This window comes from Pristiophorus japonicus, chromosome 20, assembly GCF_044704955.1.
Source record: "Pristiophorus japonicus isolate sPriJap1 chromosome 20, sPriJap1.hap1, whole genome shotgun sequence".
In the NCBI taxonomy this organism is placed as follows: domain Eukaryota; kingdom Metazoa; phylum Chordata; class Chondrichthyes; family Pristiophoridae; genus Pristiophorus; species Pristiophorus japonicus.
This window is the reverse complement of record NC_091996.1, coordinates 93,373,630-93,392,536: the sequence shown is the minus strand read 5'-3', so window position 1 is coordinate 93,392,536 and position 18,907 is coordinate 93,373,630. Positions and strand designations below refer to the sequence as shown.

The following is an 18,907-nucleotide window of genomic DNA, read 5'->3' as shown; positions in this document are numbered from 1 at the left end:
TAAATGTGCACACAGTGTTATATGTTGACCAATATTCAGGACAAGGGGCCCAAGTTTCCATAGGATAAAAAACGGGCGCCCCTCCGAGCTGGGCGCCCGTTTTTCACGCCTAAAACGGCGGCAGAAAAATAACGCGCTATTCTCGAGCGCTTTGCAGTTCCTTGTCTGTTTGGCGCGGCGCCCAGGGGGGCGGAGCCTACACTCGCGCCAATTTTGTAAGTGGGAGGGGGCGGGTACTATTTAAATTCGTTTTTTTCCTGCCGGCAACGCTGCGCGTGCGAGTTGGAGCGTTCGCGCATGCTCAGTGTGAAAAAAAACATTGGCACTCGGCCATTTTTGTAGTCCTTTGTAGCTGTTTAATTTTTGAACATTTTTTAATAAAAGCACATTGCCATCAGCACTGAGGCTACCCTTCTCACTGTCTCCTTCCCCTCCCTCCCCGCCGCGGCAACAAACCGCTGTCTCCTTCCCCTCCCTCCCCGGCAACAAACCGCTGTCTCCTTCCCCTCCCCTCCCTCCCCGGCAACAAACCGCTGTCTCCTTCCCCTCCCTCCCGCTCAGCGGCACGAACGGCTGCAGCATTCTCCCTGGCTGAAGCACTTTCACACAGGTAGGAAGATGGTTTATTTAATCTTTTCTTTGCTTATAAATGTTTATTCAGGTTGGATTTATTTGTATAATATTTGTAGGAAGTATAAATAAGGATTTATTATAGAATTTAATGAGTTCCCTCCCCCCCCCCCCCTCGTTCTGGACGCCTAATTTGTAACCTGCGCCTGATTTTTTTAATGTGCAGAACAGGTTTTTTCAGTTCTACAAAAATCTTCACTTGCTCCATTCTACTTTAGTTTGGAGTACGTTTTCACTGTGGAAACTTTCAAATCAGGCGTCAGTGGCCGGACACGCCCCCTTTTGAAGAAAAAATTCTGTTCCAAAGTAGAACTGTTCTCTTGACTAGAACTGCAGAAAAAAAAATGTGGAGAATTGCGATTTCTAAGATAGTCCGTTCTCCACCAGTTGCTCCTAAAAAATCAGGCGCAAATCATGTGGAAACTTGGGCCCAAGGAGTTGGACAGGAAGTGGGTATACGCTCCACATCATTAATAATACAAACAGATTCCTTGCGCCAGATCACCTTCTCTCGGTCTCTCCGCTCCAGGTAAATAACGTGGGCCTAGAGGACGTGATGCACGAGGATGCAGTGGCGGCGTTGAAGAACACATCGGATGTTGTGTACCTGAAGATCGCCAAACCCACCACCCTCTACGTCAACGATACCTACGCACCTCCCGACATCACCACCTGTAAGCGGGGCCAGCCCCAGAAAAATCCTCGCCCGACCATCCCCTCCCCACTCCGCTGTCTCTCGCTTCCTCTCTCAGGGCACAGCTGGTCTCTGGGACACTGCTGAAGTCTGTCAGACGCGCACACACACATTCCCATGGGAGGTTGGGCAAGCTGTACCCGCCCTGGAAGTGTTTGATGGGACAGTGTAGAGGGAGCTTTACTCTGTATCTAACCCCATGCTGTACCTGCCCTGGGAGTGTGTGATGGGACAGTGTAGAGGGAGCTTTACTCTGTATCTAACCCCGTGCTGTACCTGCCCTGGGAGTGTTTGGTGGGACAGTGTAGAGGGAGCTTTACTCTGTATCTAACCCCCCGTACCTGCCCTGGGAGTGTTTGATGGGACAGTGTAGAGGGAGCTTTACTCTGTATCTAACCCCGTGCTGTACCTGCCCCGGGAGTGTGTGATGGGACAGTGTAGAGGGAGCTTTACTCTGTATCTAACCCCGTGCTGTACCTGCCCTGGGAGTGTTTGATGAGACAGTGTAGAGGGAGCTTTACTCTGTATCTAACCCCCTGTATCTGCCCTGGGAGTGTTTGATGGAACAGTGTAGAGGGAGCTTTACTCTGTATCTAACCCCCTGTACCTGCCCTGGGAGTGTGTGATGGGACAGTGTAGAGGGAGCTTCACTCTGTATCTAACCCCCTGTACCTGCCCTGGGAGTGTTTGATGGGACAGTGTAGAGGGAGCTTTACTCTGTATCTAACCCCCTGTACCTGCCCTGGGAGTGTTTGATGGGACAGTGTAGAGGGAGCTTTACTCTGTATCTAACCCCATGCTGTACCTGCCCTGGGAGTGTTTGATGGGAGAGTATAGAGGGAGCTTTACTCTGCATCTAACCCGTGCTGTATCTGCCCTGGGAGTGTTTGATGGGACAGTGTAGAGGGAGCTTTACTCTGTATCTAACCCCATGCTGTACCTGCCCTGGGAGTGTTTGATGGGACAGTGTAGAGAGAGCTTTACTCTGTATCTAACCCCCTGTACCTGCCCTGGGAGTGTTTGATGGAACAATGTAGAGGGGGCTTTACTCTGTATCTAACCCGTGCTGTACCTGCCCTGGGAGTGTTTGATGGGACAGTGTAGAGGGAGCTTTACTCTGTATCTAACCCCGTGCTGTACATGCCCTGGGAGTGTTTGATGGGACAGTGTAGAGGGAGCTTTACTCTGTATCTAACCCCCTGTACCTGCCCTGGGAGTGTTTGATGGGACAGTGTAGAGGGAGCTTTACTCTGTATCTAATCTCCTGTACCTGCCCTGGGAGTGTTTGATGGGACAGTGTAGAGGGAGCTTTACTCTGTATTTAACCCCGTGCTGTACCTGCCCTGGGAGTGTTTGATGGGACAGTGTAGAGGGAGCTTTACTCTGTATCTAATCCGTGCTGTACCTGCCCTGGGAGTGTTTGATGGGACAGTGTAGAGGGAGCTTTACTCTGCATCTAACCCGTGCTGTACCTGCCCTGGGGCTAGGTTGCACAGACTGGCCTTGTATTCCCTCGAGTGTTGAAGATTAAGGGCCGATTTAATCGAGGGGTTTAAAGGAATTGACGGGGTAGAGAGAGAGAAACTGTTCCCTCTGGTGGGGGGAGTCCAGAACAAGGGGGCGTCACCTTAAGATTAGAGCCAGGCCGTTAAGGGTGATGTCAGGAAGCACTTCTTCACACAAAGGGCAGTGGGAATCTGGAACTCTCTCCCCCAAAAAGCTGCTGAGGCCGGGGGTCACTTGCAAATTTCAAAACTGAGGTTGATGGATTTTTGTTGGGTATTGAGGGTTACAGAACCGAGGCAGGTAAATGGAGTTAAAATACAGATCAACCCTGTTCTAACTGAGTGGCGGAACAGACTCGAGGGGCTGAATGGGCCTCCTCCTGTTGCTGTGTAACAGGCTCGAGGGGCTGAATGGGCCTCCTCCTGTTGCTGTGTAACAGGCTCGAGGGGCTGAATGGGCCTCCTCCTGTTCCTGTGTAACAGGCTCGAGGGGTTGAATGGACCTCCTCCTGTTCCTGTGTAACAGGCTCGAGGGGTCGAATGGGCCTCCTCCTGTTCCTGTGTAACAGGCTCGAGGGGCTGAATGGACCTCCTCCTGTTCCTGTGTAACAGGCTCGAGGGGCTGAATGGGCCTCCTCCTGTTCCTGTGTAACAGGCTCGAGGGGCTGAATGGACCTCCTCCTGTTCCTGTGTAACAGGCTCGAGGGGCTGAATGGGCCTCCTCCTGTTCCTGTGTAACAGGCTCGAGGGGCAGAATGGCCTCCTCCTGTTCCTGTTCCCATTGCAAGCTGCTGTACAATTTATGCCAGTTTGCAGTAATGTCCCCAAGCTGTTATTGCTAACTCACACCTACACAACAAACCATGGTAACCAGTCTGAATATTTGTGTGAGAAGGTTGGATCGAATGCTGAAATAGCTGTGAGGGAAGCCATTAATATGCGGAGTTACGGGAGACACGCTTGTTTAGAGAGCTGCTGTTGCATCTGTCCCCTCCTCCCACCACCTTCTTTAACAGCTTTCTCTCCCCTCTAGCCTACTCCCAACACCTGGACAGTGAAATGGGCCACTCCAACTACCTGGGCACAGACTACTCTCAGACGCTGACCCCTTCCTCCCCTCACAGATACTCGCCTATTCCCAAAGGCTTGATGGGAGAGGATGACATACCCAGGTGAGGAGATTTCCATGACCCAAACCAGGTCTGTGTCTGTGACTCCCCCGCACGGTGACGGGACACGGGTCTGTGTCTGTGATTCCTCCGCCCGGTGACGGGACGGGGGTCTGTGTCTGTGACTCCCCCGCACGGTGACGGGACACGGGTCTGTGTCTGTGATTCCCCCGCACAGTGACGGGACGGGGGTCTGTGTCTGTGATTCCCCCGCACAGTGACGGGACGGGGGTCTGTGTCTGTGATTCCCCCGCACGGTGACGGGACGGGGGTCTGTGTCTGTGACTCCCCCGCACGGTGACGGGACACGGGTCTGTGTCTGTGATTCCCCCGCACGGTGACGGGACGGGGGTCTGTGTCTGTGATTCCCCCGCACGGTGACGGGACGGGGGTCTGTGTCTGTGATTCCCCCGCACAGTGACGGGACGGGGGTCTATGTCTGTGATTCCCCCGCACGGTGACGGGACACGGGTCTGTGTCTGTGATTCCCCCGCACGGTGACGGGACGGGGGTCTGTGTCAGTGATTCCCCCGCACGGTGACGGGACACGGGTCTGTGTCTGTGATTCCCCCGCACGGTGACGGGACACGGGTCTGTGTCTGTGATTCCCCCGCACGGTGACGGGACGGGGGTCTGTGTCTGTGATTCCCCCGCACGGTGACGGGACGGGGGTCTGTGTCTGCGATTCCCCCGCACGGTGACGGGACGGGGGTCTGTGTCTGCGATTCCCCCGCACGGTGACGGGACACGGGTCTGTGTCTGTGATTCCCCCGCACGGTGACGGGACGGGGGTCTGTGTCAGTGATTCCCCCGCACGGTGACGGGACACGGGTCTGTGTCTGTGATTCCCCCGCACGGTGACGGGACGGGGGTCTGTGTCTGTGATTCCCCCGCACGGTGACGGGACACGGGTCTGTGTCTGTGATTCCCCCGCACGGTGACGGGACGGGGGTCTGTGTCTGTGACTCCCCCGCACGGTGACGGGACACGGGTCTGTGTCTGTGATTCCCCCACACGGTGACGGGACACGGGTCTGTGTCTGTGATTCCCCCGCACGGTGACGGGACACGGGTCTGTGTCTGTGATTCCCCCGCACGGTGACGGGACGGGGGTCTGTGTCTGTGATTCCCCCGCACGGTGACGGGACGGGGGTCTGTGTCTGTGATTCCCCCGCACGGTGACGGGACGGGGGTCTGTGTCTGTGATTCCCCCGCACGGTGACGGGACGGGGGTCTGTGTCTGTGATTCCCCCGCACGGTGACGGGACGGGGGTCTGTGTCTGTGATTCCCCCGCACGGTGACGGGACACGGGTCTGTGTCTGCGATTCCCCCGCACGGTGACGGGACGGGGGTCTGTGTCTGTGATTCCCCCGCACGGTGACGGGACACGGGTCTGTGTCTGTGATTCCCCCGCACGGTGATGGGACGGGGGTCTGTGTCTGTGATTCCCCCGCACGGTGACGGGACGGGGGTCTGTGTCTGTGATTCCCCCACACGGTGACGGGACACGGGTCTGTGTCTGTGATTCCCCCGCACGGTGACGGGACGGGGGTCTGTGTCTGTGATTCCCCCACACGGTGATGGGACGGGGGTCTATGTCTGTGATTCCCCCGCACGGTGACGGGACACGGGTCTGTGTCTGTGATTCCCCCGCACGGTGATGGGACGGGGGTCTATGTCTGTGATTCCCCCGCACGGTGACGGGACGGGGGTCTGTGTCTGTGATTCCCCCACACGGTGATGGGACGGGGGTCTATGTCTGTGATTCCCCCGCACGGTGACGGGACACGGGTCTGTGTCTGTGATTCCCCCGCACAGTGACGGGACGTGGGTCTGTGTCTGTGATTCCCCCGCACGGTGATGGGACGCGGGTCTGTGTCTGTGACTCCCCCGCACGGTGACGGGACGAGGGTCTGTGTCTGTGATTCCCCCGCACGGTGACGGGACGGGGGTCTGTGTCTGTGATTCCCCCGCACGGTGACGGGACGGGGGTCTGTGTCAGTGACTCCCCCGCACGGTGACGGGACACGGGTCTGTGTCTGTGATTCCCCCGCACGGTGACGGGACGGGGGTCTGTGTCTGTGATTCCCCCGCACGGTGACGGGACACGGGTCTGTGTCTGTGATTCCCCCGCACGGTGACGGGACGGGGGTCTGTGTCTGTGATTCCCCCGCACGGTGACGGGACGGGGGTCTGTGTCTGTGATTCCCCCGCACGGTGACGGGACGGGGGTCTGTGTCTGTGATTCCCCCGCACGGTGACGGGACACGGGTCTGTGTCTGCGATTCCCCCGCACGGTGACGGGACGGGGGTCTGTGTCTGTGATTCCCCCGCACGGTGACGGGACAAGGGTCTGTGTCTGTGATTCCCCCGCACGGTGACGGGACACGGGTCTGTGTCTGTGATTCCCCCGCACGGTGACGGGACGGGGGTCTGTGTCTGTGATTCCCCCGCACGGTGACGGGACGGGGGTCTGTGTCTGTGATTCCCCCGCACGGTGACGGGACGGGGGTCTGTGTCTGTGATTCCCCCGCACGGTGACGGGACGGGGGTCTGTGTCTGTGATTCCCCCGCACAGTGACGGGACACGGGTCTGTGTCTGTGACTCCCCCGCACGGTGACGGGACGGGGGTCTGTGTCTGTGATTCCCCCGCACGGTGACGGGACACGGGTCTGTGTCTGTGATTCCCCCGCACGGTGACGGGACACGGGTCTGTGTCTGTGATTCCCCCGCACGGTGACGGGACGGGGGTCTGTGTCTGTGATTCCCCCGCACGGTGACGGGACAAGGGTCTGTGTCTGTGATTCCCCCGCACGGTGACGGGACACGGGTCTGTGTCTGTGATTCCCCCGCACGGTGACGGGACGGGGGTCTGTGTCTGTGATTCCCCCGCACGGTGACGGGACACGGGTCTGTGTCTGTGATTCCCCCGCACGGTGACGGGACACGGGTCTGTGTCTGTGATTCCCCCGCACGGTGACGGGACACGGGTCTGTGTCTGTGATTCCCCCGCACGGTGACGGGACACGGGTCTGTGTCTGTGATTCCCCCGCACGGTGACGGGACGGGGGTCTGTGTCTGTGATTCCCCCGCACGGTGACGGGACACGGGGGTCTGTGTCTGTGATTCCCCCGCACGGTGACGGGACGGGGGTCTGTGTCTGTGATTCCCCGGCACGGTGACGGGACAGGGGTCTGTGTCTATGATTCCCCGGCACGGTGACGGGACGGGGGTCTGTGTCTGTGATTCCCCCGCACGGTGATGGGACGGGGGTCTGTGTCTGTGATTCCCCCGCACGGTGACGGGACGGGGGTCTGTGTCTGTGATTCCCCCGCACGGTGACGGGACGGGGGTCTGTGTCTGTGATTCCCCCGCACGGTGACGGGACGGGGGTCTGTGTCTGTGATTCCCCCGCACGGTGACGGGACACGGGTCTGTGTCTGTGACTCCCCCGCAAGGTGACGGGACGGGGGTCTGTGTCTGTGATTCCCCCGCACGGTGACGGGACACGGGTCTGTGTCTGTGATTCCCCCGCACGGTGACGGGACACGGGTCTGTGTCTGTGATTCCCCCACACGGTGACGGGACGTGGGTCTGTGTCTGTGATTCCCCCGCACGGTGACGGGACACGGGTCTGTGTCTGCGATTCCCCCGCACGGTGACGGGACACGGGTCTGTGTCTGTGATTCCCCCGCACGGTGACGGGACACGGGTCTGTGTCTGTGATTCCCCCGCACAGTGACGGGACACGGGTCTGTGTCAGTGACTCCCCCGCACGGTGACGGGACGGGGGTCTGTGTCTGTGATTCCCCCGCACGGTGATGGGACGGGGGTCTGTGTCTGTGATTCCCCCGCACGGTGACGGGACACGGGTCTGTGTCAGTGATTCCCCCGCACGGTGACGGGACGGGGGTCTATGTCTGTGATTCCCCCGCACGGTGACGGGACACGGGTCTGTGTCAGTGATTCCCCCGCACGGTGACGGGACGGGGGTCTATGTCTGTGATTCCCCCACACGGTGACGGGACACGGGTCTGTGTCTGTGATTCCCCCGCACGGTGACGGGACACGGGTCTGTGTCTGTGATTCCCCCGCACGGTGACGGGACGGGGGTCTGTGTCTGTGATTCCCCCGCACGGTGACGGGACGGGGGTCTGTGTCTGTGATTCCCCCGCACGGTGACGGGACGGGGGTCTGTGTCTGTGATTCCCCCGCACGGTGACGGGACACGGGTCTGTGTCTGTGATTCCCCCGCACGGTGACGGGACGGGGGTCTGTGTCTGTGATTCCCCCGCACGGTGACGGGACGGGGGGTCTGTGTCTGTGATTCCCCCGCACGGTGACGGGACGGGGGGTCTGTGTCTGTGATTCCCCCGCACAGTGACGGGACACGGGTCTGTGTCAGTGACTCCCCCGCACGGTGACGGGACGGGGGTCTGTGTCTGTGATTCCCCCGCACGGTGATGGGACGGGGGTCTGTGTCTGTGATTCCCCCGCACGGTGACGGGACACGGGTCTGTGTCAGTGATTCCCCCGCACGGTGACGGGACGGGGGTCTATGTCTGTGATTCCCCCGCACGGTGACGGGACACGGGTCTGTGTCAGTGATTCCCCCGCACGGTGACGGGACGGGGGTCTATGTCTGTGATTCCCCCACACGGTGACGGGACACGGGTCTGTGTCTGTGATTCCCCCGCACGGTGACGGGACACGGGTCTGTGTCTGTGATTCCCCCGCACGGTGACGGGACGGGGGTCTGTGTCTGTGATTCCCCCGCACGGTGACGGGACGGGGGTCTGTGTCTGTGATTCCCCCGCACGGTGACGGGACGGGGGTCTGTGTCTGTGATTCCCCCGCACGGTGACGGGACACGGGTCTGTGTCTGTGATTCCCCCGCACGGTGACGGGACGGGGGTCTGTGTCTGTGATTCCCCCGCACGGTGACGGGACGCGGGTCTGTGTCTGTGATTCCCCCGCACGGTGACGGGACGGGGGTCTATGTCTGTGATTCCCCCGCACGGTGACGGGACACGGGTCTGTGTCAGTGATTCCCCCGCACGGTGACGGGACACGGGTCTGTGTCTGTGATTCCCCCGCACGGTGACGGGACACGGGTCTGTGTCTGTGATTCCCCCGCACGGTGACGGGACACGGGTCTGTGTCTGTGATTCCCCCGCACGGTGACGGGACGGGGGTCTGTGTCTGTGATTCCCCCGCACGGTGACGGGACGAGGGTCTGTGTCTGTGACTCCCCCGCACGGTGACGGGACACGGGTCTGTGTCAGTGACTCCCCCGCACGGTGACGGGACGGGGGTCTGTGTCTGTGATTCCCCCGCACGGTGACGGGACGGGGGTCTGTGTCTGTGATTCCCCCGCACGGTGACGGGACACGGGTCTGTGTCAGTGATTCCCCCGCACGGTGACGGGACACGGGTCTGTGTCTGTGACTCCCCCGCACGGTGACGGGACACGGGTCTGTGTCTGTGATTCCCCCGCACGGTGACGGGACACGGGTCTGTGTCTGTGATTCCCCCGCACGGTGACGGGACACGGGTCTGTGTCTGTGATTCCCCCGCACGGTGACGGGACGCGGGTCTGTGTCTGTGATTCCCCCGCACGGTGACGGGACACGGGTCTGTGTCTGTGATTCCCCCGCACGGTGACGGGACGGGGGTCTATGTCTGTGACTCCCCCGCACGGTGACGGGACGGGGGTCTGTGTCTGTGATTCCCCCGCACGGTGACGGGACACGGGTCTGTGTCTGTGACTCCCCCGCACGGTGACGGGACGGGGGTCTATGTCTGTGATTCCCCCGCACGGTGACGGGACACGGGTCTGTGTCTGTGATTCCCCCGCACGGTGACGGGACGGGGGTCTATGTCTGTGATTCCCCCGCACGGTGGCAGGACGGGGGTCTATGTCTGTGATTCCCCCGCACGGTGACGGGACGGGGGTCTGTGTCTGTGATTCCCCCGCACGGTGACGGGACGGGGGTCTGTGTCTGTGATTCCCCCGCACGGTGACGGGACGGGGGTCTGTGTCTGTGATTCCCCCGCACGGTGACGGGACGGGGGTCTGTGTCTGTGATTCCCCCGCACGGTGACGGGACACGGGTCTGTGTCTGTGATTCCCCCGCACGGTGACGGGACGGGGGTCTATGTCTGTGATTCCCCCGCACGGTGACGGGACGGGGGTCTGTGTCTGTGATTCCCCCGCACGGTGACGGGACGGGGGTCTGTGTCTGTGACTCCCCCGCACGGTGACGGGACGGGGGTCTGTGTCTGTGATTCCCCCGCACGGTGACGGGACGGGGGTCTGTGTCTGTGATTCCCCCGCACGGTGACGGGACGGGGGTCTGTGTCTGTGATTCCCCCGCACGGTGGCAGGACGGGGGTCTATGTCTGTGATTCCCCCGCATGGTGACGGGACACGGGTCTGTGTCTGCGATCCCCCCGCACGGTGACGGGACACAGTGATGGGACGGGTGTCTGTGTCTGTGATTCCACCACATGTGATGACAGGGAAGACAGACTAATTTCTTTACCCAGAGAGTGGTGAGAATGTGGAACTTGCTGCCACAGGGAGTGGTTGAGGCGAATAGTATCGATGCATTTAAGGGGAGGCTGGATAAACACATGAGGGAGAAAGAAATAGAAGGCCTGCAAAAATTTCTACAAGTACGTGAAAAGAAAAAGATTAATGAAGACAAATGTAAGTCCTTTACCGACAGAAATGGGAGAATTTGTAATGGGGAACAAGGAAATGGCAGAACAATTAAATAAATACTTTGGTTCTGTCTTCACGGAAGAGGACACAAATAACGTCCCAGAAATGCTAGTGAACCAAGGGTCTAGTGAGCAAGATGAATTAAAGGAAATGATTATTAGTAAGAAAATAGTACTGGATAAACTAATGGGACTGAAGGCCGATAAATCCCCAGGGCCTGATGATCTACATCCCAGAGTACTAAAAGAGGTAGCCATGGAAATAGTAGATGTATTGGTTGTCATCTTCCAAAATTCTATAGATTCTGGAACAGTTCCTGCAGATTGGAGGGGGGCAAATGTAACCCCACTATTTAAAAATAGAGGGAGAGAGAAAACGGGGAACTACAGACCGGTTAGCCTAACATCAGTAGTAGGGAAAATGCTGGAGTCTATTATAAAGGATGTGATAATGGCACATTTAGATAATATTAACGGGATTAAACAAAGTCAACATGGATTTATGAAAGGAAAATCATGTTTGACAAACCTGAGGAGTTTTTTTGAGGATGTAACTGATAGAATAGATAAGGGAGAACCAGTGGATGTAGTGTATTTGGATTTTCAAAAGGCCTTTGATAAAGTCCCACATAAGAGGTTAGTGTGCAAAATTAAAGCACATAGGATTGGGGGTAATGTATTGGCATGGATTGAAAATTGGTTAACTGACAGGAAACAGAGATTAGGAATAAACGGGTCTTTTCTGGGGTGGCGGGCAGTGACTAGTGGATACCACAGGGATCAGTGCTGGGGCCCCAGCTATTCACAATATATATAAATGATTTGGATGAGGGAACCAAATGTAATATTTCCAAGTTTGCTGACGACACAAAACTAGGTGGGATTGTGAGTTGTGAGGAGGATGCTAAGGCGATGCAAGGCGATTTGGATAGTTTGAGTGAGTGGGCAAACACATGGCAGATGCAGTATAACATGGATAAATGTGAAGTTATTCACTTTGGTAGGAAAAACAGAAGGACAGAGTATTATTTAAATGGTGATAGTTTGGGAAGTGTCGATGTACAGAGGGGCCTGGGTGTCCTTGTACACCTGTCATTGAAAGCAAACATGGTGCAGCAAGCAGTTAGGAAGGCAAATGTTGGCCTTCATTGCAAGAGGGTTTGAGTACAGGAGCAAGGATGTCTTACTACAGTTATACGGGGCCTTGGTGAGACCGCACCTGGAGTATTGTGTGCAGTTTTGGTCTCCTTACCTAAGAAAGAATATACTTGCCATAGAGGGAGTGCAGCGAAGGTTCACCAGACTGATTCCTGGGATGGCAGGACTGTCGTATGAGGAGAGATTGGGTCGACTAGGCCTGTATTCACTAGAGTTTAGAAGAATGAGGGGATCTCATTGAAACGTATAAAATTCTGACGGGGTTGGACAGACTGGATGCGGGGAGGATGTTTCCCCGGGGCTGGGAAGTCTAGAACAAGGGGTCACAGTCTCAGGATACGGGGTAGGAAATTTAGGAGCGAGATGAGGAGAAATGTTTTCACTCAGAGGGTGGTGAACCTGTGGAATTCTCTACCACAGGAGGCTGTGGAGGCCAAGTCACTGAATATATTTAAGAGCGAGATAGATAGATTTCTAGACACAGAAGGGTATGGGGAGAAAGCGGGAATATGGTGTTGAGATAGAGGATCAGCCATGATCATATTGAATGGTGCAGGCTCGAGGGGCCGAATGGCCTACTACTGCTCCTATTTTCTATGTCTCTATGATATGCTGATGGGGGGGGGGAGATGAAGAGGCGTGGGGTAAAAGCTGGTGTGGAACTTAAACACCGGCACGGAGCAGTGGGGCCGGATGGCCTGTTTCTGTTTACAGGCCACTCTCGACTGTCCGCACACGGATGCAACGGGAAACCGTTGCCACGGCATTTAAAATTCCGTGTGTGTGCGCACTGCTGCAGTCGTAGTCTCTCGCGGCCGCCACTGACGTTGGAGTGCTTTCGGCCCGAGAAGGCATCGGGCCGGTGCGTTCGGAGTCCTTTCGGCCCGGGAAAGCAGCGCGCTCCGGAATCCCGGAGCTAGACAATCTCCTCCTCAAGGCCACCTGCACGCATGCTGGTCGTGTCCATACTTAACTGCATGTTACTGTTTGTAGCTGATTGCACAGTATTTATTCATTGAAGTTTTAACTTTATAATGTCAACTCGCTCTAACGGAGAAACCGTTTATCCGGCATAGCCCAATCCCTGAGGGACCCGGAAAATCGAGAGTTGCCTGTACTTGGCCTGACCATCTGCCCTGTTTCGTGAGTTGAATATTCGAATGTTTGATTGGCCTCTTTGACTAGAGCCGTTCCTTGAACTCTGACCCCACAGGGAGCCTCGGAGAGTGATCATACATCGTGGGTCAACGGGACTCGGGTTCAACATCGTGGGCGGCGAGGACGGAGAAGGAATCTTCATCTCCTTCATCCTGGCCGGGGGCCCAGCAGACCTCAGCGGCGAGCTCAGGAAGGGAGACCAAATACTCTCGGTAAGGGTGTGATCGCACTGTGCTGACGTGGCCCTTTCTCATTTATTTGTTGATTCTTGCGTCGAGGGAGTCGCTGGCAAGGCCGGCATTTATTGCCCATCCCCTAGTCGCCCCTTGAGAAGGTGGTGGTGAGCCGCCGCCTTGAACCGCTGCAGTCCGTGTGGTGAAGGTGCTCCCACAGTGCTGTTAGGGAGGGAGTTCCAGGATTGTTCCTGTGTAACAGGCTCGAGGGGCTGAATGGGCCTCCTCCTGTTCCTGTGTAACATGCTCGAGGGGCTGAATAGGCCTCCTCCTGTTCCTGTGTAACAGGCTCGAGGGGCTGAATGGGCCTCCTCCTGTTCCTGTGTAACAGGCTCGAGGGGCTGAATGGGCCTCCTCCTGTTCCTGTGTAACAGGCTCGAGGGGCCGAATGGGCCTCCTCCTGTTCCTGTGTAACAGGCTCGAGGGGCCGAATGGGCCTCCTCCTGTTCCTGTGTAACAGGCTCGAGGGGCCGAATGGGCCTCCTCCTGTTCCTGTGTAACAGGCTCGAGGGGCCGAATGGGCCTCCTCCTGTTCCTGTGTAACAGGCTCGAGGGGCTGAATGGGCCTCCTGTTCCTTTGATAGTTAAAGGGGCGAAAAGAATAGGAAGGATCTTCCCCCTACCTGAGCCGTGTTTTGTTTGTTATTCCCGGCCAGGTGAACGGAGTGGATCTACGGAACGCTACACACGAGCAGGCTGCGGCAGCCCTGAAGAACGCGGGGCAAACGGTCACCATTATCGCTCAGTACAAACCAGAAGGTGGGTGTCTGAAGCTGGGAGGCACGAGCTGTCTTTGTGCTCACACGGGCCCCTTAGGGGTGCTACTGAGGGAGCGCCGCACTGTCGGAGGGGGCAGTACTGAGGGAGCGCCGCACTGTCGGAGGGGCAGTACTGAGGGAGCGCCGCACTGTCGGAGGGACAGTACTGAGGGAGCGCCGCACTGTCGGAGGGGCAGTACTGAGGGAGCGCCACACTGTCGGAGGGGGCAGTACTGAGGGAGCGCCGCACTGTCGAAGGGGCAGTACTGAGGGAGCGCCGCACTGTCGAAGGGGCAGTACTGAGGGAGCGCCGCACTGTCGGAGGGGGCAGTACTGAGGGAGCGCCGCACTGTCGAAGGGGCAGTACTGAGGGAGCGCCGCACTGTCGAAGGGGCAGTACTGAGGGAGCGCCGCACTGTCGGAGGGGCAGTACTGAGGGAGCGCTGCACTGATGGAGTTGCCGTCTTATTTGATGAGACGTTAAACCGAAGTCCCATCTGCCCTCTCGGGTGGATTGAACTCTCCGGCACAGAGTTTTCCTGATGTCCCGGCCCAATATTTATCCCTCACCCAACATCACTAAAACAGATTATCTGGGTCATTATCACATTGCTGTTTGTGGTAGTTTGCTGTGCGCAAATTATCTGCCACATTTCCCACAGTGCAACAGTGAGTGCATTTTAAACAGTACTTCATTGACTGTAAAGCGCTTTGGGACATCCTGTGGTGGTGAAAGGTGCTATATAAATGTAAGGTCTTGCCGAATGGGTTGCTGAATCTTTTGTCTCTGCGCAGAGTACAGTCGCTTTGAGGCCAAGATCCACGACCTGCGAGAGCAGCTGATGAACAGCAGCATTGGGTCTGGGACCAGCTCCCTGAGGAGTAACCACAAGCGGGTCTTCTACATCCGGTGAGCCCGGCAAGCTCGGACAACAAAGGGGATCATCACCAACCTGCATGGTCCTTGCTCCCTCCCTGCCTCCCCCTCTCTCCTCCCTCCCTCCCTCCCATCCTCGCTCCCTGCCTTGCTCTCTCCCTCCCTCCCTGCCTCACTCCCTACCCCCCTGCCTCCCTCCCTCCCCCCGCCTCTCCCCCCCTTCCCTCCCACACTCCTCCCTCCCTCCCTCCCCCACTCCCTGTTCCCTCTCCTTCCATCCCTCTCTCTCTTCCCCGCTCCCTCTCCTTCTCTCCCTCCTTCTCTCCCTCCCCCACTCCCTCCCTCCCTCCCATCCTTGCTCCCTCCTACATAAGAACAAAAGAAATAGGAGCAGGAGTAGGCCATTCGGCCCCTCGAGCCTGCTCTGCCATTTATACGATCATGGCTGATCTGATCATGGACTCAGCTCACTTCCCCGCCCGCTCCCCATAACCCCTTATCGTTTAAAAAATTGTCTATTTCTGTCCTAAATTTATTCAATGTCCCAGCTTCCACAGCTCTCTGAGGCAGCGAATTCCACAGATTTACAACCCTCTGAGAGAAGAAATTTCTCCTCATCTCAGTTTTAAATGGGCGGCCCCTTATTCTAAGATCATGCCCTCTAGTTCTAGTCTCCCCCACCAGTGGAAACATCCTCTCTGCATCCACCTTGTCAAGCCCCTTCATAATCTTATACATTACGATAAGATCACCTCTCATTTTTCTGAATTCCAATGAGTAGAGGCCTAACCTGCTCAACCTTTCCTCATAAGTCAACCCCCTCATCCCCGGAATCAACCGAGTGAACCTTCTCTGAACTATCTCCTCCCCCGCTCCCTCTCTCCCTCCCTCCACCCCGCCTCACTTCCTCCCTTCCCCCCGCCTCCCTCCCTCTCCCCTGCCTCCCTCACTCCCCTCTGCCTCTCTCCCTCCTCCTCCACACCCTCCCTCCCTCCACCCCCGCCTCCATCCCTCCCTCTCTCTCTCTCCCTCCCTCCCTCTCCTTGGCGATCCCTCAGGATTTCCCCTTGCAATAAAGGCCAACATTCCATTGGCCTTCCTGATAACTTGCTGTACGTGCATACTAACTTTTTGTGTTACGTGCACAAGGACCCCCAGGTCCCTCTGTACCTGCAGCATTTTGTAGTCTCTCTCCATTTAAATAATAATTTGCTTTTTTATTTTTCCTACCCCAAAGTGAATAACCTCACACTTTCCCACATTATACTCCAGCTGCCAAATGATTGCCCACTCACTTAGCCCGTCTATATCCCTTTACAGTTTTTTGTGTCCTCCTCACAACTTGCTTGCCCACCTAGCTTTGTATCGTCAGCAAACTTGGCTACATTACACTCGGTCCTTTCATCCAAGTCATTAATAGAGATCGTAAATAGTTGGGGTCCCAGCACTGACCCCTGCGGCACCCCACTAGATACTGATTGCCAACCAGAGAATGACTCATTTATCCCGACTCTCTCTCTCCGCAGAGCTCTGTTCGACTACGACAAGACAAAGGACTGCGGGTTCCTCAGTCAGGCTCTCAGTTTCCGCTTTGGCGATGTATTGCACGTGATCGACGCCTCGGACGAGGAATGGTGGCAGGCAAGGAAGGTTCACTCCGATGGCGAAAGCGAAGAGATCGGATTTATCCCCAGCAAGAGGAGGTACGCCCAGCGAGAGGCTGGAACCTCATCGTTCAACACCGGCATCAGCACAGGGTATTCTCGGGGTCAGCTGTGGCTCAGTGGGCCGTGCACTCTCTCGTCTCGGAGTCACAAGGTTGTGGGTTCAAGTCCCGGACTTGAGCACATAATCCGGGCTGGCACTCCGAGTGCACTACTGAGGGAGTGCCACACTGTCGGAGGGACAGTACTGAGGGAGCGCCGCACTGTCGGAGGGGCAGTACTGAGGGAGCGCCGCACTGTCAGAGGGGCAGTACTGAGGGAGCGCCGCACTGTCGGAGGGGCAGTACTGAGGGAGCACCGCACTGTCGGAGGGGCAGTACTGAGGGAGCGCCGCACTGTCGGAGGGACAGTACTGAGGGAGCGCCGCACTGTCGGAGGGGCAGTACTGAGGGAGCGCTGCAGTGTCGGAGGGTCAGTACTGAGGGAGCGCCGCACTGTCGGAGGGGCAGTACTGAGGGAGCGCCGCAGTGTCGGAGGGGAGGTACTGAGGGAGCGCCGCACTGTCGGAGGGGCGGTACTGAGAGAGTGCCGCACTGTCGGAGGAGCAGTACTGAGGGAGCGCCGCACTGTCGGAGGAGCAGTACTGAGGGAGCGCCGCACTGTCGGAGGAGCAGTACTGAGGGAGCGCCGCACTGTCGGAGATACTGTCTTTGAATGACACGTTAAACCGAGGCCCCATCTGCCCTCTCAATTGGACGTAAAAGTTCCCGATTACCAAGTGGGCAGCACCCAGGCCCTGATTGTAATGTTCTGTACAGTGAATGGTGAGCCCTGTCTGATGGACTCTCAGCAGCCTGTCTCGCTCTAAAGCCAAACTCTCTTTATGAAGCCTAACCTCTGGAGTTCTGTGTCAAGAGATTTATTCCGAGGAGGTTACACAGCATTGAGAGGGATCTTGATTCTCAGCCTCTTCCCTTCAGTGACGGTTTTATTTTAATGTCCTTGCCTCCGACAGGGTTGAACGGAAGGAGTGGCCAAGACTAAAGAACAAGGACAGGGTAAGGAAAGAGGTTACATGTGGCTAAAGACGGTGACAGGGTTGAGGTGGGGTGGGGTGGGGGGTGCGACAGGGGTGGTGGGGGACAGGGGTGGGAGGGGGGGGCGAGGTGGCCGGGGGACAGGGGGGAGGGGAGCGAGGTGGTCGGGGACAGGGGTTGGGGGTGTGCACGATGGGGGGCGGCGAGGTGGTCGGGGGGGCGGCAGGTGTGGGGGGAGGCGAGGTGGTCGGGGGGGCAGAGGTTGGGGTGGGGGGCGAGGTGGTCGGGGGGGCAGAGGTTGGGGTGGGGGGCGAGGTGATCGGGGGCAGGGTTGGAGGGGATCGAGGTGGTTGGGGGGCAGGTATGGGGGGTTGCGAGGTGGTGGTGGGGGGGCAGGAGGAGGTCATGGTGGTGGGGAGGGGCAACGTGTGGGTGGGGGGGGAGGGCGCGAATTGCTCTCCGTCGTGGAACCGAACCAGGAGAAACGGTCAGAGACTCCACGTGCGAAATGGGCATGACTCTGGGTCACGGAGCGCGCCCAACTGGCAGCGGGCAATGTAACCGCCAGCCGGAGTGAGTGGCCGGCACCAATCACCGTGCAGAGGCGGGGTTTATGTCAATGAGGCCCCACCATTGGCGGTCGTGCCTTCTGTTGCCTGGGCCCCAAGCTCTGGAACTGCCTCCCTAAACCTCTCCGCCTCTCTCTCCTCTTTCAAGACGCTCCTTAAAACCTCCCTCTTTGACCCAGCTTTTGGTCACCAGTCCCTAATATCTCCTTATGTGGCTCGGTGTCAAATTCTGCTCGATAATCGCTCCTGTGAAGATGAGAACATAAGAATTAGGAGCAGGAGTCGGCCATTCGGCCCCTCGAGCCTGCTCCGCCATTCAATGAGATCACGGCTGATCTTCCACCTCAACTCCACCTTCCCGCCCGATCCCCTAAACTCTCGATTCCCTTAATATCCAAAAATCTATCAATCTCGGCCTTGAATATACTCACAGACTGAGCCTCCACAGCCCTCTGGGGCAGAGAATTCCAAAGATTCACCACCCTCTGAGTGAAGAAATTCCTCCTCATCTCAGTCCTAAATGGCCGACCCCTTATCCTGAGACTGTGTGACCCCTGGTTCTAGACTCTCCGGCCTGGGGGGAAACGTTTTTCCTGCATCTTCCTTGGGTAAGGAGACCAAGACTGTACACAGTACTCCAGGTGCGGTCTCACCAGGGCCCGATATACTAAACTGAAAGGGGTACAAGTAAATCGCGGTTTCACCTGAAAGGAGTGTTGGAATGGTGG

General features: G+C 57.5%; 1 protein-coding gene across 3 annotated transcripts in view; it reads left to right on the top strand.

The window, feature by feature from the left end:
- The window catches only part of LOC139232692 (disks large homolog 4), a 438,206-nt gene that overhangs the window by 403,022 nt on the left and 16,277 nt on the right, over positions 1–18,907 (top strand). For all 3 annotated transcript variants that reach the window (XM_070863168.1, XM_070863167.1, XM_070863169.1), the window contains 7 exons: positions 1,160–1,304; positions 3,863–4,001; positions 13,097–13,253; positions 13,931–14,033; positions 14,828–14,942; positions 16,436–16,612; positions 17,589–17,631. In XM_070863168.1, the coding sequence (XP_070719269.1) occupies positions 1,160–1,304; positions 3,863–4,001; positions 13,097–13,253; positions 13,931–14,033; positions 14,828–14,942; positions 16,436–16,612; positions 17,589–17,631 (879 nt within the window). The remainder of the gene's footprint in view (positions 1–1,159; positions 1,305–3,862; positions 4,002–13,096; positions 13,254–13,930; positions 14,034–14,827; positions 14,943–16,435; positions 16,613–17,588; positions 17,632–18,907) is intronic.